General features: G+C 43.0%; 1 protein-coding gene across 3 annotated transcripts in view; it reads left to right on the plus strand.

Annotated features, from left to right (window-relative positions):
• Positions 1-20,754, plus strand: part of THRA (thyroid hormone receptor alpha) — a 146,533-nt gene that overhangs the window by 116,542 nt on the left and 9,237 nt on the right. For 2 of the 3 annotated variants that reach the window (XM_044300235.1, XM_044300237.1), the window contains exons 3-8: positions 7,178-7,239; positions 8,636-8,766; positions 11,736-11,883; positions 12,085-12,290; positions 19,162-19,308; positions 20,275-20,533. In XM_044300235.1, the coding sequence (XP_044156170.1) occupies positions 7,178-7,239; positions 8,636-8,766; positions 11,736-11,883; positions 12,085-12,290; positions 19,162-19,308; positions 20,275-20,533 (953 nt within the window). The remainder of the gene's footprint in view (positions 1-7,177; positions 7,240-8,635; positions 8,767-11,735; positions 11,884-12,084; positions 12,291-19,161; positions 19,309-20,274; positions 20,534-20,754) is intronic. The other variant, XM_044300238.1, reaches the window with a different exon arrangement.

Below are 20,754 nucleotides of genomic sequence, written 5' to 3' on the forward strand. Positions count from 1 at the left end.
TTCTCCTCCTTGTTGTCCTGCGTCTGGCTGTAGCAGGAGCCTTTCTGCAGTGCCCTCTGCCACTTTACAAAGCTCCGTCCCTCTGTTGGTTTCCAGAAACATGCAGAAGATGCTGAAGACATTCTACCAGTGTGGGCATGATTTTCTCTTGCTTAGGCGTTCACACAATCTGCGCCAGAGCCCATCATAGTTATTGGTTGGTGGACATTCTGGTACCTACCGTCCGGCGAATCCAGAAAGCCTGCCAGATATCCTACCACGTATGTGAAACTAGGCTTAGCCTTATAATTTATTTCTAGGTTTGGTGTTTCTTTAACCCAACACCTAGAAATGGAATTAGGGTATGGTCACACAGACAGGTTTTTTATGCAGTTTTGAAAGCTAAACTCAGGTGTGGATCATCAAACGAAAGAAAGCGGTAACGGCAGATAATAGATTTCTTTTTAGATTCCACTCCTGGTTGTGGCTTCAAAAACCACATTAAAAAACCATGAATACATGGCTGTACCCTTAAACCTCCTTGGTACTTGTCGTTCATAGGAGGTTGAAGATGTTCCTGTCTGTCTACTGATGGCTGTTGCTTCAAATATTGTTTGTGATTTCCTCAAATAAAGTTTTATTACTTTGAAGAATATAAAGCTGTCTGTAGACGATACTGGTACTGGTACATTGGTTAATGGAACATGTTTATGGGAAGTGTTGAGATGTAGCTTTCTACTCTTTTATTTCCTCAGGTCACGTAACTTTCAGGATGATTAATGACTTTACACAAGACACACTCTCGTCCTGTACAGTACAGGAAATCCATACAGAAAGATTCTCTTTTGTGATGCATTAGTATTATCAGCAGACACCACAGAATGTCTTTAAGGGGAGGGGGTGAAGCAGCAAATCTTCAGGACTTAAGAACTTTGGCATTATCCCTTACAAAGTCTCCCCTGTTAATTCCACTGTGACGTCATGTCCTCTGTGATCTGGTTTAGGTTTTTCCTTTTCCACATTCTTTCTTCTAGATCTCACTCCTGGACTTTGGGACAAAAAGCTAACAATCTAGTAACTATTTTAGAGTCAAGGCAGAGTTAAGGTAGCTGTTTGCCCTTTGAGGTCAGTCAGGAGACGGATGTTTATCCACAGGCTCCCTGTCCCGTGACTGCCTCTCCTCTCTCTTGCTTGTCCCCTCCCTGTCACCAGGGGGATATTTCAGGTGTCGGGATGCAGGCCTTGGCCTGGAGCCATGAACTGGGAAGACCTTAGGAGTTGGCAATTTGCCCAGGCCACTGTCTGGTACAGCATGTACTTTACCAGTGGGTGGGGGTGGGGGGGGGACCTGAGGAGAGAAAGGAGAACTAAAGGGGGAATTTGCAGATATTAATCTTGAGTGAGGTGTCCACTGTAAACGTAACCCCCGCAGTGCAGGCATAATTGGCTCATGTTTACCTTCATACAGTACAGCTTAGATATATAGCTAAGGAATTGTTAGGTCAGCGTATTCCATTGCTTAGGATATAGTAGGGTATAGCTATGAGAAATAGGACATGCTCCGCTATTAAAAGAATGAAAGCTACATTCACCACCCAAAGGTGTGTGGCCTTAACGCAGGCTCCATCCTCCCAGAGGTGACACTGTTCAAGAACGTTATGAAATGTTTGGTAATGTCCCCTTCATCTAAGGTCACCAGAGATAAAACAAGCAGAATATTTTTGCAAGATGGAAAATATGATCCACCATCAGCATCAAATGCTTTCGTATTCACATGTTTTAGTGGAGGTAAATATGCAGATTTGTCATAGTATAGTAGGTTCAGAAAATTCTATGTGAGCATTTACCCTTTAAACTTCCAAAGCACAAGTGACCACAAATACCTGTAATGGTATATTAAATACCTGTTTCTGAATTTGATCTGTCTATTGGAAATCTGGAGTCTAACCAGTATGGCAGTCATTACAGCTTCCCTCAGGGCTTGTCCCTCAGCTTTCCCAAATGTCTGTATTAGTTGAGTAATGCATGACTAGATTGTTTACCTCCATATAGTACCACCAATCTGTAGGGTGACGCTTAGGCTGTATGAGACTTGTCCTTGCTTCCACTTAGTGACACATTAGTGAACATTCATAAAACCTGCCCAAGTGACACCGACAAAAGAACATGTGATCCCACCAGCTTTATCTTTATGGGAACAATAAAAGAGTTTGTTTTACCCCATGCAACCTTTGATATATGTGAACGTGCTAACATATATACTGTTTATCCTGACACGAAACAAGGCAGTTCCAATGGGGGCCACTCCCTGCCATATAGCATGCGAGAGACAGTTAGTTCCGCATAACTGCAAGCCTGTGTGCCCTGCCTGCACTTATGTGTCTATGTGCAGCTCTTTCCACCTCCCTCCAGACTTCTCTGTACACATATAGAAGCCATAAATACATACACATCGGAGCAACGGCCTCTGTTAGACACCTGTGTGGGTGTGTGCGCCTGAAAACCTCCAGACTTTTATAATGGGCAATTTGCTTAAAAGTTCATTAAATTATATACATTTAATTATATGGTAAAACCGAACAAATACCATAAATAATACATACTCGAGTATGCGGAGAAGAAACAAAAAGCGCATGTTGCGTGAAATGTTCTGTAATGCCTTTCTCGTCGTTTCCCCGAGGCCTCTCCTTAAGTACATACATGGCATGCCTTTCTTCTTTCACATTTCTTCCCTTGTCAAATTTGTGCCACGTATTGGTGCTGAATTGCTGATAAAACTTCCTGTGACCACTTCTGGACAAGTGGCTTTATGTAAAATAAATAGTAGTCACTCAAAAAGGAATCCAAGTGGTTGTTAGGGAACCTAGCCTCCTGAACCTGAAAAGTGGTCTTCTAGGGGTTTAGTCATCTTCTTGCATGGTGGAGCTGAAAATCTGTCACAGGATTTCTGATCTCAGTATGGAGGTAGTCTTCTCAAAGAGGTGGTCTTTTGGTGAGGTTTCACTGTATCAATCTAACTCTATACATACATGCACGCACACACACACACACACACCTGTATGTAGCTTCAGACGTAATAGGCAAGAGCTGCCAGATCACTGCTCTTAGAGGTCCTCTTCCAATCTTGCTATGGTTTGGTTGCACATGTGGATTGTGACAGCAGAGCCCACGTGTGGACCAACGTATTACTTAGGCAACATAACACCGAGCAACGAGATCCATGAGAATTGGGAGGTTTGTGACGATCCCGTGACCTGTCGTTGGCTTGCGCCCCAGTCACACCTTCTTTGGCACAGTCTGCTGCACGTGGTATTCACTAACGGTACTAAGGATCTCTAGCACACATTCAGTTAATGGCTGCTAGAGAGATCCTTAGTGACTCCAGTAAATACCATGTGCAGCAGACTGTGCCAGGGAAGGGCGAACTACATGTATTTCAAAGCTGCGTTATTAATTTTCTAATCAGTCTTACCTTTGCCCTGTTTAAGCAATCTTTACTTGTATAGTATACTTTTTATCTGCTGACTTTTCTTTATCTTCCGGCCTTATCACTGTTTTCCGGTGTATCAAGTCTCTTTACCTCTCCTGCTCCCTTACTTATCTCTTGTCCTTTACTGTCCACGGGTGTGTGCTATACATTTTCTCCTTTTTTTCCAATACTTCCTTTGTAGCCTTCTTTAGTGATTTTGCTCTGCACTCCCTTCTGGTTTCGTTTTAGTTGAAGTACAAGAAGCTGAGGAGCTTGCTCTGTTGTTGGCTTTCTTCTCATCTGTACAAGTTTATCTCTGGTTTTATTTTCCCCGCATCTGGTGGAAATCAAAGTTGTTTATGGTAAACCTGGCATGGATCCTCTGCAATCAGTACCCTCTGTCGACTTCCCAAAATAACATTCCTGCCTTTGAAAATGCCGCAAAGCAGAACCAAAGGGACCACGGTTGATTAAGCGCTGGATTACTCCAAGGAGAAGTGTAGAAAAAGGGCCACAGAATACATAGAAGTCTATTACATACGTACAGTATGTGGATATGTAAAGCATGAACATCTTTAGTGATGAGCTTGTCTGTTTTATTAACTACTTGTTTTCCCAATACTATAGCACTTTTGGAGTATCCGTTCTTAAAGGGAACCTGTCACTATGTTCTGACATATAAAACCGAATGTACCTTAATACTTGTTTACCCTAATAGTTCCCAGCGATTGATCCATAATCTTTTCAGAACTCACCTGTCCTATTTTATTGCCCTATTAGGCTCCATTCACACATCCGCAAATGGGTCCACATCCGTTCCGCAATTTTGCAGAATGGCTGTGGACCCATTAATTCTCTATGGGGATAGAAAAGATGCGGACAGCACACAGTGCGCTGTCCGCATCCGCATTTTCGTGCCGTGGCCCCGAACTTCCGGGCTTCAGCTCGGTGCGCTGTCCTCATCTGCATGTCCGTTCCACGGCTCTGCAAAAGAAAATCAAACATGTCCTATTCTTGTCTTATATTGGGAACAAGAATAGCCATTTCTACATAGGGCAGGACATGCTGAACGGTAATGTATGGGGCGCACAAGGCCAGTATTCATGTTTTGCAGATCCGCAGTTTGCAGACTGCAAAACAGACACAGTAGTGTGCATGATGCCTTACACGGAAGTATTGCGTGCTAGGCGGTACCAATAGGTCTCTCGTGCCACAGTTGGGTGCCAAATGCGAGACAAGTATCAAATCTTTGTTTCTGTTGATGCTGCCAGTGAAATGTGAATGTAGGAGGACAGCAGTGTATAGTACGAGTTCTGCACCCTCAGTTACATGGGGACATACACTGAAAGAATGACATGCAGCACATTTCTGCCTGAATAACACAGACGGAGACAATACATTTTATAGTGTGGCTGCCTACTCTTCCCAATGACTATTGACATTCACACTGTATCTAAAAAGTGCATAGTTACTCAAGCTGAATAGATGTATAGAAACTTTGTTCCTCCTATGTATTAAGTAGAGCAGACTGTGGAAGGAATCCATTGAACATGTAACCTGTTACTCCCGCGGCATTATGACACAGGCAGAAGGAATGTGTGGAGCATAATATCTTGCTAATACACACAAGAGAAGCATATAGAACCTGAAATGCTTTTGAAGGTTAAAGGGGTTCTCTGGGAATTAAGAAAATGAAAATACTTAAATATTACTTTATTAGAAAAATATTTCCAAATACCTTTCATTAGTTATAATCGCTCGTTTTGTCCAGTGAGCAATCATCAGGGGAAATAAAATGGCCGCCATCCTATTAGTACACACAAAACCTGTCCTAATCACACAGCAGGACAAATTACTTCAGAACACGTAGGTAAAGAGCTGCCTCATCCTCCTCTCTGCTCTGCTTGTCAGGGATTATGATCCTGAATACAGTTTAATATGATCTTCAGCTGAATCTCTGTAGGAATGGAGTTCATGAGGAGACATGAAATACAGAGAGGAAGGTGTGAGTGTGGGTTGTGAGCAGCAGCACTTGTATGCAGTCTCCATTACCACAGCACCACATTACCACTGTCTGCTTTGTCCAACCTCTCTATACTTCAAATCTCTTCATGAACTCCATTCCTACAGAGATTCAGCTGAAATTCTTATCAGCTGTATTCAGGATCCTAGGAGGTCATTTATGAAAATGTCCCCCATAATCCCTGACAAGAGGGGAGGATGAGGCAGCTCTTGTCCTGCTGTGTGAGACAGGTTTTGTGTGTACTAATAGGACGGCAGCCATTTTGTTTGCCCCCTGATGACAAAACAAGCCATTATAACTAATGAAAGGTATGGAAATCTATTTATAATAAAATAATAGTTAAGTATTTTCATTTTCTTAATTCCCAGAGAACCCCTTTAAATCAGAGCCACTGTCGCTGCTCGCTGTTCCATCAGTCAGGGCTTGGAACCACTTTTGACATTCACCTCAGTTTCACATGAACTACAATAGTGCTTACTTGTATAATAAGGATGTTATATTGTCCTACATATCGCAGCTTTTATGGGTGTTATTAGTGAATTAAAGAGGACCTGTCACCACTCCTGACATAAATAATAGAACAACATAGAGATTTATGAGAAGATGCACCAGAATTGTTAATGCATGGGGAAATGCAAGTACTCACTAAAACAGATGTGTCAGGAGAAGTGATGGGTCCTCTTTAAACTCGCAGTAGACACAAGGTAATCTCCATCTGGCAATTATCACACCAATCCTCCCTGCACTGATTTTAATGCGTGGCACACAGTACAGGATAACTTGAATTTACTATAGACCCCTTCACTGTCCTAGACCACCAAGAACTTGAATCCCTTTACTACCTGAAGCTGGCCTCACGCATTTGTTGGATTGTTGGTTAAACCCAACGATCAGATAATGTGTATGGAGATGTTCTGACGGCAGGCATCATAGGAGATATGAATTGGTATGTTGAATTTCAGCAGGCGGTCCCCCACCCCACCCCTCCTACTATTGAGAACACATGCACGAATCAAGCATGCATGTGTATGGAGGGATCAGAAGCGATAGCTATCTTAAGTGTACGTCTGGACTGAGACCACGAGGGAACGTATTAAACCCTTTCAGTACTTTAGACCTCCATTGATTTTGGGATTACTCGAAAAGTTCTGTGTTAGGAACCCTACTTTGTGTGTTGCTTCCTCTAACATGCCTGTTATTTTAATGGAAAGAGGAGGGGGTAAGTGATTATCAGACATCTAGGATACTCACTAACAAGAACAGACAGCTAGTGGGGTCTCTTAGTACCAGATATTACTTTTGTAGTGCATGTCACCTTGGGCTTTAAAGGTATATTATTATTATTATTTTTTTTTTGCACAATTGTGACTAATATATAATGGCATCAAGCACCTGCTTCCCCAATCACGCAGATGTATGAGACACAGCTCCTGCAGGTTAGCACTTTGACATAGATAGCAAGTGACACAGTGACACAATATAGTAATCCAGTGCATTTAAGTTCAAGGTGGTAGGTGTTTTCAAACGTGGGTGTGTTAGGTGGCGTCCTGTTTGGTAAGGGTTTTAATACTTGGATATTAATGACGTACAGGATTATAAGACTCCATTCCTGAATTTTTGGGTTCAGTGCACGTCGGGACTAGTGAACTATTTCTTACAGTCACTATATCTTGTGTTTTATTCATGTTATTTCTCTATCCATACAGGTGGCCGGATGGGAAGCGTAAAAGAAAGAATAGCCAATGTATGGGAAAAGGCGGTATGTCAGGTATGAGGTCCAGTCAGGGGAGGGGGGTTTCTACTTCTAGAAGATAAATACTATCAATCCTTCCTATATCTCCTCTCGCCCTTCTTTAATGTCCCTGCAATGTGGCTGGCTGAGGCTTTGCTATGGCTGATGTCTATAATACACAGTCCTCTCTTCTTGCAGTATTTTCGAAGGTATGCTTACTATTTTATCAGCTATTCCTATAACCGCTGCTCCCACCTAAATTCTTCTGTCATAGTAACCAGCAATCCGCAATGTATAAATCACATTTCTGTAAGTCTGTGCCAAGAGAAAAAGGCTTGTAATCAATACTTCTCTATCATTAGCTCAGCATGACTAGTTTGGGCATTACAATGGTTCTCTCCAAATAGGGAATTATTGCCCAACGTTTCCCTTCTGCGTGGACAGTAGATCTTATTAAAAAGACATTCTGTAAAAAGTCATATCATGGATTGGAAAGCATGTGCTTTGTGCGCCATCTTGTCAATATGCCCCCATTGGCTGCACATAGTGGAGGCAAGATGTTCTATATGCTGAATGGTTATGCACCTGATACTAGTTATTTAGTAGCCTTGTCTATACCTTGACCACTTACCATAGAGGCAGCTTGTGACGGTGGGTTGGTTGAGATTGTTCTAGCAAACAGCGGTTTAGTAACCAGCTCAACTGCCGCCTTACCCTCCCGAGGCAAAGGCACTAGTATCATTAACCAGCCCTGGTAGAGGACACTATATTGGCCTCTGCAATGGGGACCACTCATCTCAATATCTGCCGTCACAGGTAAATAACGAATTAGCCTCTACACATACATTTAGTGATGACAGGTCTGAAATGACTATCTTGCCTCCTGAAACAGCAAGGTGTTCCCAGGCAGTGTCCTGTGCGATGGCACATTGCCTGTCGTGCTGTAATATGCCCGAAATGTATCTCAAGGCTCCTGTCCCACGTCTTTACCCCCTCCGCAGCAGAAGCCGCTGCTTCACCCTCACACATCAAGCCCCCTCTCACCCTGCTGCCATCTCTGCACTGTCCAGACAGGATCTCAGGGTTATAAAACATAATTACTTCCGAAATGGCAAGAGAGAGAGATATTCAGAAGGGAGAGACACTCGGTAATTACTTACAACACAATGAACAGGCCCCCTTGTGTTCCTGTGTCTCCATGTGCTGGTCTGCCTATATTGGCCTGGCTGTGTGTGTCTTGCCTGTTGCAGCGTCTCTAGAAGATCCCTTTGTGTTTTCTTTGCTCGTCTTAGCTTTTTAACACTCTGCTTGTTTCTCCTATTGACCCGTTGTTCTGGCACACTGTGTCAGGAATCTTTCCATACCCCCACAGCTTGTATCTATGTTATTGACTTAAATAAGACTGTCCCCCTCCTTTCACCCGGTGACACAGGTGACCGCTCGGTATCTCTGCTCTCTGCAGGGTATATCCCTAGCTACTTGGACAAAGATGAGCCATGCGTGGTGTGCAGTGATAAGGCCACAGGTTACCATTACCGGTGCATCACCTGTGAGGGCTGCAAGGTGAGTGAGCTGCCGTAGTTTCGCTTGTGTCTGACATCTTGATATAGTGATGTCTGTCCATGTTTAAAATTCAGGGACAGTTTCTCCTGATAGCGTTGCCAAAGTGATGAAATACGTCATTAAAACGAGTTTGTTGACAACACCGAAAGCTAATGATGTGGTCAAAACATGTTTGTTTTGTTCTTTCCAACTTTGTCTTTTTGTACGTTATACATGCAGTTCTTCACAGAGTCAAAGAAATAAAAAAAAATACCGCCCTAGATTCTACTTCATGATCGTTATCTCTTTTTAGTGACCTGGTACAAACAGAGCATTAACATGTAAGACCAGGAGCTGCAGCATGCGTATCACTGTCTTTATGCTTCTTACCTGTTGTTCTCCTGCTCCCAGGCAGCAATAATAAGGAGCATTTTCTTTATGTGGAGTATGACGTTACTGTGTCTGCCTCTTGCAGAATTTGGCAGGAAATAGCCGCAGTGGATTAAAATGGATTAAAACAGCCTAAACAATATATGTAGTAATCTGAAAAGCAAGTAACAAGTATAATGTGTCAAGATAGATAGATAGATAGATAGGATACTGGATGGATAGATAGATAGATAGATAGATAGCACTCCAAAATCAGTGAAAGGTTGTTGACAAAGGCTTCATTGTGTTGGGCTGAAACGTTGCTACTCGGGAAATAAAATGATAGATAGATAGTTAGATCGATAGATAGATAGATAGTTCGAGCGTGCAAAACCCTCTATGCCATAAGAAGGCGTCTGTATCATCTTAAAGTACCAGTGACCATCTAGCTTAAAATCTTTAATAGTATCATCGCTCCAATCCTCCTATATTGCAGTGAAGTCTGGGGACCAGAAATATACAAAGGCTGGTCAAAGTGGGACTCTGGGTCAACAGAAATATTTCATCTAGAATTCTGCAAACACCTCCATCGGAGCACCTCTAACAGCGCCTGTTGAGCAGAGCTGGGCAGATTCCCACTATACCTTGCTGTCCAGAAGAGAGCGCTATCATTCAGAGCATATCTACATAGCAGCAGTCCCAGCCCCTACCATCACAAAGCCTTTCTGCACCAACAAGCCCCAGAAAAACAAAGCACCCCACAACAAGTCACCCAAGGCCAGCCGGCCCAAGTCACCAACCAGTACAGCCTGACAAAGAGGGAAATCCAGAAAACATTATGCAAAAGCAAAGAGGAATATATCAGCATCTGGAGGAACGACATAAGACATCACAGAAGCTGATAATCTACCAGAGCCTACAGAGGGAGTACAAATTGGGTCCATATCTGGAGAAACTCTCCAACCCCAGAGACCTACAGATCCTGAGCCTCTATAGACTTAGGGCCCACAGAATCCAAGCAGCACCGACAGAGGTACATGCCCATGGAGAGCAGACTGTGCCGACAGTGCAACCAGAAGGCTGTGCAAGATGAGGCCAATTTCCTTCCGCGGTGCCCCAAATACTCAGCAGTGAGGGACACCTACTTTGAGAGACTATCTGATCTCTTCCCAAACTTCACCTATATGAAAGAGGAAGAAAGACTCTCCATACTGCTGGGGGAAGAAGAGAACACAGCGGCATGATATTTCAGTGCCTGCCATAGAGGATCCTGATGTACCATGGTCTCTTATACCCCCGCCCTGGATTTGTCCCCATCCCTAATCCCCACTTATTTCCCACTTGCTTTGGCAATGCTATTATGTATTTAGTCCTGTCAATAAAGTTGAATTTGAATTAGATAGATAGATAAGAAAAGCAGAAAGATGCTTGAGAAAGGCTCTAGCGTTGAGCCGAAACGTTGTGTCCATATGGTGAATAAACTTTTGTCATTACCCAAGAGTGCTTCCTGCTAGTATTTTTAGATAGATAGAAAGATACTAGATAAATAGACACTAGATAGATAGATATGCTATTACCTTTCATTTTTGACAGCTCTTTTGGAAAATTAAAGGTGGAATCTGATTGGTTGCTATGGGCATCTAAGCCAGTTCTGCTTTACACCAGTTAGATAAATGACCCCAATTGATTCTATCTTTCCCTGCTTTCTTACAGTCACCAAGCAGGGGTCCACTCAGTGTTTTTTTCCAATGAGGAATGGGAAGGTTTTCTTAAAGGGAACCTGTCACCTGGATTTTGGGAATAGAGCTGAGGACATGGGTTGCTAGATGGCCGCTAGCACATCCGCAATATCCAGTCCCCATAGCTCTGTGTGCTTTTATTGTGTCAAAAATACAATTTGAAAGATATGCAAATTAACCTGAGATGAGTCCTGTCTCTGAGATGAGTCCAACGTGAAGGAACCTAGCACCGGCCCGCATCCTCCGAATCACCTCCTTGCTCTCCGACATCACAAAGCTAGATCGCCGTAATCTCGCAATGCACGAGCTAGCTCATGCGCGGTGTCGGCCTAGTGTTCCTTCCCTGTGCTGGCATCAGCCTCAGGGAACACACTGCGCATGCGCTAGCTCGCGCATCGCGAGATTACGGCGCTCTAGCTTTGTGACGTCGGGGAGCAAGGAGGAGATTCAGAGGATGTGGGCCGGTGCTGGGCTCCTTCACGCTGGACTCATCTCAGAGACAGGACTCATCTCAGTTTAATTTGCATATCTTTCAAATCGTATAATAAAATATGATACAATAAAAGCACACAGAGCTATGGGGGCTGGATATTGCGGATGTGCTAGCAGCGATCTAGCAACCCATGTCCTCAGCTCTATTCCCAAAATCCAGGTGACAGGTTTCCTTTAAATGCAAAGGGATTGATTTCCTAAATAAATTGTTGCATTGGAAGTGGGAGCATCATGGCAGTCAGGTCACAACAGAAATGGTGCAAGAGGGCTGAACGGGCACAGTATGTGCAGTATATGTCAGGGATGTTCTGCACAGATCACTGATGTACACATTTTCCATGTTCCCAATAGAAATGAAAGAAGTTGAAAGATGTTTTTTTCATCCTGCAGGGTTTCTTTCGTCGCACCATCCAGAAGAATCTGCACCCCTCGTATTCTTGCAAGTATGATGGCTGCTGCATCATCGACAAGATCACCCGGAATCAGTGCCAGCTCTGTCGCTTTAAGAAATGTATTGCTGTGGGCATGGCGATGGACCGTAAGTATGATGACCATGGCTGGGAAAAGATTAGAAACAAGTCTTTGTATTCTAGGTCCTAATCCTATTTGTTATTATATAAAGTTTATTGTTTTATATCACAGAAGTATGCCTTTATATGACACCGCTATATATTAACGAAAGCCATGTATGGTTTTCCTATGCTGTTTATTCTTCATTTACCTCCCTCCTTCTCCACAGTTGTCCTGGATGATTCCAAGCGGGTAGCCAAGCGAAAACTGATTGAAGAAAATAGGGAACGGCGTCGGAAGGAGGAGATGATCAAGACTCTGCAGCAGCGGCCTGAGCCAAGCAGTGAAGAATGGGAGCTGATTCGTATCGTGACAGAAGCTCACAGAAGTACCAATGCACAGGGCAGCCACTGGAAGCAGCGCAGGAAGTTCCTGGTGAGGCTTGATGAAAATTAGAAGTGTAGAAGAAATAATTAGAGCATGTCACATGTGTTCTGTACATCTGCCTTCTCTGCTACCAGGACAAATGGTAAATTGAGTTATGGTCTCTCTAGAAGGGGTGTTCCCATCTTATAGAGGGATTACATATTGCTAGGTTCAAGTGAATGGGGTTGGCTGCATTTACATGCACAGACCGGTGGCCTGAAGCACCAATGCAAACTAAATTAGTGCTGTGTCCCCTTCATTCTCAGGATTGTTAGGGGTTCTAGACCTCAGACCCCCAATGACCAGCGATTGATTATCTGACTGATATGCCATCAGTTTTAAAGGGAATTTGTCATAATTTAAATCAAATTTTTATGTTTAACATATTTCTAAATAATTTTTGATTTCAATATCAATATTTAAACAAAAACCATAAAATCCTGCCGTTTTTGGACTGGCCACTAAGCTAATAAAGAGCTACCACTTCTTGGTCTATACAGGTCACTTTACTGCAGTCATATATTATTCTAAACCTGCCTGTAATGATAAGGAGACATCACCTCTGTCCACCATTCACAATCGGTGATGTCAAAGCTTATCTATTCTTTCCTTGTACACTGATCTCTGCAAAGGTCACAGAGTGTACCCAGAAAACGCTCCCATAGAAGTCATTGAGGTCCCCTCCTGACCATTTTTTGATTGTGTAAATGCTGTTAAGAACAACTGAGGCAAGATGGCCGCCCCATAATCATGTTTAGGAAATACAATAAAAAATCTATAATCAGAAATTAAAATCAGATTAGAAGAAAAGGATATTTGTTACTATCTGGTTTTAACTGGCAGATAAAAGTTTTGGTGACACATTTCCTTCCTAAAGGCATTGGTATACCGAAATAAATAGGTACCATACTTTTCATGAGACTTATCAAATAAATCTTCAGAGATGTCTTATACCATTGTTCTTATAAACTCCCCTGGCCAGTCTTAGATTTAGGGAGCTTTTACGAGTTTTTCGTTGTCTGTGTCATACATGTACCACCTTCTGAAATATCCAAAGAGCTCAAATTTAGGCTCTTAAGCCCATAAAACTATTCTCCACACCATCCCATTTCAGTCATCTAGTGCAAATTTTCTTTTCAGTCTATGTTCTGTTCTTAAAGTCTTGACAGCTACACTTCTTTTAGACCATTAAGGGGGTCTAAAAATAGGGCTTTGTGACTTTTGGGGCTGATTTGCACAAATATTTGCAACATTTCACATTTTTGCACCACTCACTCCTGTTTGGAAAAGTGTGCGAGGAAATAGGTGTCCTTAGGTATGGCAATTATTTTCACTCCAGATTTATCAACAGCGACTTTTTAAAATGTCACAAACATGGTGGAACCTTCCTCCAGTCGGGGTTGGTTTTGAAAACGTGGAGCAACACCTTTAAACAATAGATTCCACCTTTAATTTTCCAAAGGAGCTGTCCAAAATGAAAGGTGGAATAGGCTAGGACATGCCCCCATTGTTTGATATGTGCAGCCGAACTCCATTCATTTCTATGGGGCCGTCGGAAGTGAATGGGAGCAGTGGCCAGTCATGAGCGGTGCCCTCCCATTTAGTTCTATGGGGAGAGCGCTTGGTGGTGGCCGGATCGGAGTCCTCCAGCCACCACTTTTGCCCACTATGTTCTCGACATAGGTGCAGGTCTGCACCTATCTAATAATGGGGGCATATCCTAGTCTCAGATGAGACAAGACCTTTAAAGGTAAAATACCATTCCAATGCAGACACCAGCAGAACATACTAAATATTCCAAATATGGAAATATTACATATAGGAAATATACTCCGTATGAATGAGTCTGCATCCATTCCGCAAATAAATTTCAATGTGGCAGCAAAGGATGCGGCCAGCACACCGTGTGCTGTCCGCATCTGTAGTTCTGTTCCGCGGCCCCGCAAAAATGGTAGAGCATGTCCTATTCTTGTCCCCAATCGCGGACACGAATAGGCATTTCTATCATAGTGCCGACCATATGCGGTCCGCAAAATGCGTAATACACGCGGCCGGTATCCGTGTTTTGCGGATCCGCTAAACACTACGGTCGTGTGAATGCGCCCTTAGGCTGTAGCTTCCAAATTATTGGTTGTCTTGTGTAATTGTTATGCCAGAACTTCATGGTGTAGACAGCCCAGACTACATCCAAGCATGTACAGTATGTGTAAATGTGTGCATTATACTCATTGGATGGATTCAGAAAGTGCTTTTTCCAAATCGAGAGATTTGGAGCAAAACATAGACTTATTAACCATCTTCCATTTAAAACCATGAATTCTTCATTAACCCTGTACTTCTGTTGCTCAGTTTAGAGGACGCACATAGGGATGGTATTATAACGAGTTATGGGGAAAGCATAGATTTTGATGTGTACATGGCAGGATACAGCCGGGAATCTCTTTATTTCCTTAAGCAAACATCCTGTGCAGATGGAGAGGCTGTGACCTCTCATAGAGAGCAAACGGCATCTGTTAAACCCCTCCATGCATTAACCGATTGGCAGAGCAGCACAGCCTGCTGGGAAGTGTATGAGAGGACAACATTGATGAACAAGTCATCCCACTACTGACATCCCCACCATGTACACTCAGAACATCCTGAGAATTGTAGTTCTTGCGTTTAAGAACATACTCTAATGTTTCTCTTTAGCGTTAGTGTCTGTCTATTGGCCATATATACACTATTGGGGTCATTTATCAAACTGGTGTAAAGTAGAACTGACTTAGTTGACCAGAGCAACCAATCAGATTCCTCCTTTCAATTTTAACAGCTCCTTTGGAAAATGAAAGGTGGAATCTGATTAGTTGCTATGGGCAACTAAAACTTTACACCAGTTTGATAAATGACCCTTTATATGCCCAATAATGTGATGGGCATCTGACCATCACCCCGTAGGAGAACATCCCATTGCAAAACCATGAGCATTAATATGGAGTTGGCCCCCTTGTGCATTTATAATAGTTTCCACTCTTCTGAAAAGGCTTTCCATAAGATTATGAAGTGTTCTGAACATTTGTCAGGTCTTGTCTGCAGTCTGCTTTCTAATTCATCCCAAGGGTGTTGGATGGGGTTGAGATCAAGACTTCATGAGTTCCCCCATCAGACTGCTCAAGCCATGCCTTTATGGACCTCGCTATGTTCACAGGGGGACAGTCGTACTGGAGCAGGAAAGGGCCTTCCCTAAACTGTTGCCACAAAGTTGGAAGCAACAATTGTCTAAAATGTCATTGTATAATGTAGCATTAGCATTACCCTTCACTGCTAATAAGGAGCCAAACCATGAAAAACAGCCCCATACCATTATCCCACCTCCATTATATTTTAGAGTAGGCAGAGCCCTATAGTGAAATGGGTTTCATCACCTCAGAGAACATTTCCCCTTGCTCTAGAGTCCAGTGGTGGCGTGCTTTACACCATTCCAGCTGACACTTGGCAATGTGCATGGTGATTTGCTTGCAGCTGCACAACCATGGAAAGCCATTCAGTGAAGCTCCAGACACACAACTCTTGTGCTGAAGTCACTTCCAGAGGCAGTTTAAACCCCCATAGTGAGTGTTCCAACCAGAGGATGGGCAAATGTACAAACCATGCATATCAACAGTCGGTGTCCCTGGTCTGTGAGTTTGCGTGCTCTACTGCTTCATAACTCACTGCTACTTTGTAATAATAACACTTGACCAAGGCAGATCTAGTAGATTAGAAATTTTGTGAACTGGCAAAGGTGGCATTCTATGACAATGCCACATTTATCGTAACTGAGCTCTTCAGTATGTCCCAAACTACTACCAATATTTGTCTATGGAAATTGCTTGGCTGTGTGCTTGGTTTTTAAGCACCTGTTGCAATGGACGTGGGTGGAACAATTCAACTCAGCAACTAGGAAAGGAGGCTCAATATACATAAAGTTTTGAAGTCATGATATTGCGGCTGCTCATAGCATTGCATTACTGCGTAGTTCTGAATACCTGTGGGTTGTTGTGCTTAGAGTAACACAGGGATCAGCAACCTCCGGCAATCCCAGAATGAGTAAATATATGTAGTGGAGTGTAGAGTAAGGTGCCCTGTTAGAAAGGCTTACCCAAAAAGCCTTGCAAAAGGAAGTCTATAAGAGTTATTTAGATTAACACGCACTCTATCATTCGGGACTGAAACATATAAATAGAACAGGTGAAGAGGGGTTAGGGTCCATTCACACATCCGTTGTTTCTTTCCTGATCTGTTCCGTTTTTTGCGGTACAGATCTGGACCAGTTCTGTACCCATTCATTTTCAATAGGTCCTGAAAAAAATCGGACAGCACAATGTCCGATTTTTTTTCAGGACCCATTGAAAATGAATGGGTCCAGATCTGTTCCGCAAAAAACGGAACAGATCAGGAAAGAAACAACGGACGTGTGAATGGACCCTTATTGTTAGTAATAGACAATATAAATACAAAATATTTCAACAACCCTAAAGTATATAATTCACTCTTTCATATGTAAAAACAACAATAAAAAACTTGGAAATGGAAAATATAAAAAACATAGTCCAAAAGAGCTCAGTTCCCAAATGAATTATTAATGTTCTTTTTGTTGTTCTATAATTGTATCCAAATCGAATATTTTCATAATTGAGGCAAAGAGTTCTTATTTAGTTCTTGACAAAGCGCAAGGTGCGCAAAACGGCTGCTGCCTGATTTTTTGTGCAGTGCCTGTGTCCGATCCTTTTTAACTTCTAATAAAGCTGCAAAGTGAACATTATGGTGAGTGCCGCTACGTGTGTTTCTTACTATTAAAGGGAACCTGTCACCTCAAAAAAACATCCCAAGTCGGCAGCAGTACATTAGATTAGAGTAGCCAGCAGCGTGTTTGTAACGATCATTTTCTTCCTGCATGCAGATGCAGCAAAAGCTGTAAAAAAACGTTCTTTAATCCGCTGCCGGCGCGCTTCTCCACACGTGCTTGACGTAACGGGGCAGCGGCCTTCTTGCTTCAAGTCACAGTAACCACGCCCCCTTCCCTGCCCCTTCGCTGTGACTGACAGCGCTTATACACGAGATTTCGGCTGCCTTTGCCGAACAGCCACCTGTCAGTCACAGCGAAGGGGGCAGGGAAGGGGGCGTGGTTACCGTGACTTCAAGCCTGACTAGAGAAGCGCGCCGGCAGGGGATTAAAGAACGTTACAAACACGCTGCTGGCTACTCTCAGGTACTGCTGCCGACCTGGGATGTTTGTTGGAGGTGACAGTTTTCCTTTAAGTATTTATATGGATCTTTTGAGCAGAGCACCACCGAATATCGCTTTTGATCTAGTGCTGATAAGGGTCTTTTCAGATTGATCACACATCGGCAAGTGCCAGCTGCGGTTTTTCTTGATAGTCTTCCTATTTAACATAATTGATCAAGGGAATATATTTATCAGAACCAGTGATTGTGAAAAAAATGTAGTGTTAAAAATAAAAATAGAGATGAGTTTCAATTAATCGTAGTGATCAGTGATCTATACAATTGTGGCTTCTTTAGTTAAAAATGATATATTCTTTTTCATCGATTTCAAGTCCTGGGTTTGAATCCGACCAAGGACAACATCTGCATGGAGTTTGTATGTTCTCCCCGTGTTTGTGTGTTTTTTTTTCTCCCACACTCCAAAGACTTACTGTTAGGAGACTTAGATTGTGAGGGACAGCAAGTGATGATATTGTCTGTAAAGCGCTGTGGAATATACCAGCACTATATAAGTGGATATAATACATAAATAATACTGTACATAGTCGCACAAATGTCAGAATACTGTACTGCATGCATGCAGACACACCAGAGTATTGTACTGTACTGCAGGCCTGTACAATAGATTTCTGCTGCTGTATCAGCACTTGCATAGAAGTGAATGTGCACGATACACTGCAAAACACAGGAATGTAGAAATAAAAGCATTCAAGTTTTAAAACTGCCATTCCGTTACCGTGGGCCATCATTCGCTAGCATCCATACAGAGGTAACAATGTGACATGCTGGTTTTATGTGCCAGTATAAGAAAATGTTGCATGTCATCCTTGTGAGCTGCTGTTTGTAATATTTTTGGCAGGGCCTTTGTCGACCACAGTGCCATCCCTCCCCTTGCCTTTTAAAGATTCACCAACTTTCCCCACCACATGTGTATGGAGCAGTGTTGTTTTTCTGGCAGTAACGCCTTTCTTTTACTTAGATGAGGCAGTGCATTTTCCTATGTCTCGCCATATGGCTGAGCTGCAGTGCATGCTCTGCAGTGTTATTGCTGCTCTGTGCATGTCTATTTTGCTGCAGGTCTTTTTTTGTGAATTCTATCCCTTCTGTGGATACAGTTTTGCATTGAACCTTTTCCATTCTTGCAACACCGCATATTAATGATTGATATTTGGAGAGTGTACCGCTGTTGACCCTATGTTATGGGACTTTCTTCTTGATGCCCAGACAGCATTGCTTTCACCATGGATTCCTGCACATTAAAGATCAGTATACTTCTTGCAGGCCTTTGCGTGACGCACACATGTATATTTTGTCCGAGAAGGATAGAAGCAGCTGGGAGCTGCAGCTCCTTCGCTCCCTCCCTTCCTCCCATGCTGTCTCCCCACTCCCTCCTCTGTGTGTCACGTGGAAGGTACACACTCTCTTTCCCTTACTGTTGTCCTGCCTTGATGAACAGCTCCCTCTGCCGGACAAATGCCAGGCAAGCAAATAACCTGCAACTCTGTAAGCCTACTTTATATTTATTCTACGTGTCCTGTAATACTGTTGTTTTTTTTTATTCTACATACATAGTGTACACATTCATGGTATTCTTGGCTCTCTCTTCTCTCCTCCCCTCTGCCGGACATTATAGCCTGATGACATTGGGCAGTCTCCCATGGCGTCAATGCCAGACGGTGACAAAGTTGATCTGGAAGCTTTCAGTGAGTTCACCAAAATTATCACCCCTGCGATTACACGAGTGGTGGACTTTGCCAAGAAACTGCCTATGTTCTCTGAGGTGAGTGTTGCGGATAATAAATGTTTTAATAAATGCTTTGGGGGGTACTATCTCTCCTGGAATCCTGGGAAGAAAGGGATGCAAACAAGCTCTTAACAAGCTCTGCCTCTGATGCCACCAGATGTAAGGCAGCTATCCTATAACTCAATGTTCAACCCTTTAAAAAGGCCTTGAGACATGACTCAGATATTAAATAAGCCAGCATCTCCTCTGCAGACAGATGTTTCGGTGTAATTGCCCCTCATCAGTGCAGACATTACTAGCTTAACTGGGTGAGATGCCTAAGTCAGGATTTGGGGGGTACTATCTCTCCTTGGGGAGAGCGCCTTAATCAGCGGGAGGAGACTTACAGGCCATACATGCTCCTCTGGAATTCTGGGAAAAAAGGGATGCTAAATGTGTAATGAGCTTGAACCAATCTTTAAAGCCAAGCAAGGGAGCACAAACATTTCAACCTGATCTGTATGGCTCTATACTTACACATGGACTGTGCAAATTGGCATCACCAATTTTGGTATTCCAATACCTCTGTAATATGGCATGTGGTGGAACATGCCACAGCTTTATTTTTCTCATGTCTTCTATATGAATCTATGAGAAAAAGACCTTAATCAATTTGGAGGCATAATGAAGTACAGTATGGACCCATGGCAGTGTATTGGCGGCACCATATCAGCAACTGATAGCCATGTGCTTGTGGCCTTAGAACAGTGGTCTCCAACCTCTAGCACTTCAGTTGTTGTGAAATTACACCCAGGTGCCCTGACAGCCTGAAGTTGCTTGGAGTTGTAGTTTCCCAAAAGCTGAAGAGCCACAGGTTGGAGACCAATGACCGAATTGTATTGGATAAACATAAGGATAGTAGCTGCCATAAGCTAATTGTATACAGTTATAATTATTGTTTTACATATATATGAATTATATATAGGCTGTGTTACTGGTTATGATCTGTGTTTCTGTTTGAAGCTACCTTGTGAAGACCAGATCATCCTGTTGAAAGGATGCTGTATGGAGATAATGTCTCTCCGGGCCGCCGTACGTTATGATCCAGAAAGCGAGACCCTAACACTGAGTGGTGAGATGGCAGTGAAGCGAGAACAGCTAAAGAACGGAGGACTAGGGGTGGTCTCTGATGCCATATTTGACTTGGGACGATCTTTGTCTGCTTTTAATCTTGATGACACAGAAGTGGCTCTGCTGCAAGCTGTCTTGCTCATGTCCTCAGGCGAGTACAATTTCCTTTAGTAAATACAATTGGACCACTCATCCTGGCATAACTGAGAGAGGTTCAAGGGGTTGTACAGGATTAGGAAAACATGGCTGCGTCCATGTGTTTGGTATTGCAGCTGTGCTGTATTGAAGTGAATGGGGCTCAGCTGCAGTACCACATACAACCCATGGACAAGTGTTGCAGTGTTAATGGAAGAAAACTACCATGTCTTTTAT

The sequence above is a fragment of the Bufo gargarizans genome, chromosome 6 (assembly GCF_014858855.1).
Source record: "Bufo gargarizans isolate SCDJY-AF-19 chromosome 6, ASM1485885v1, whole genome shotgun sequence".
Classification (NCBI taxonomy): Eukaryota; Metazoa; Chordata; class Amphibia; order Anura; family Bufonidae; genus Bufo; species Bufo gargarizans.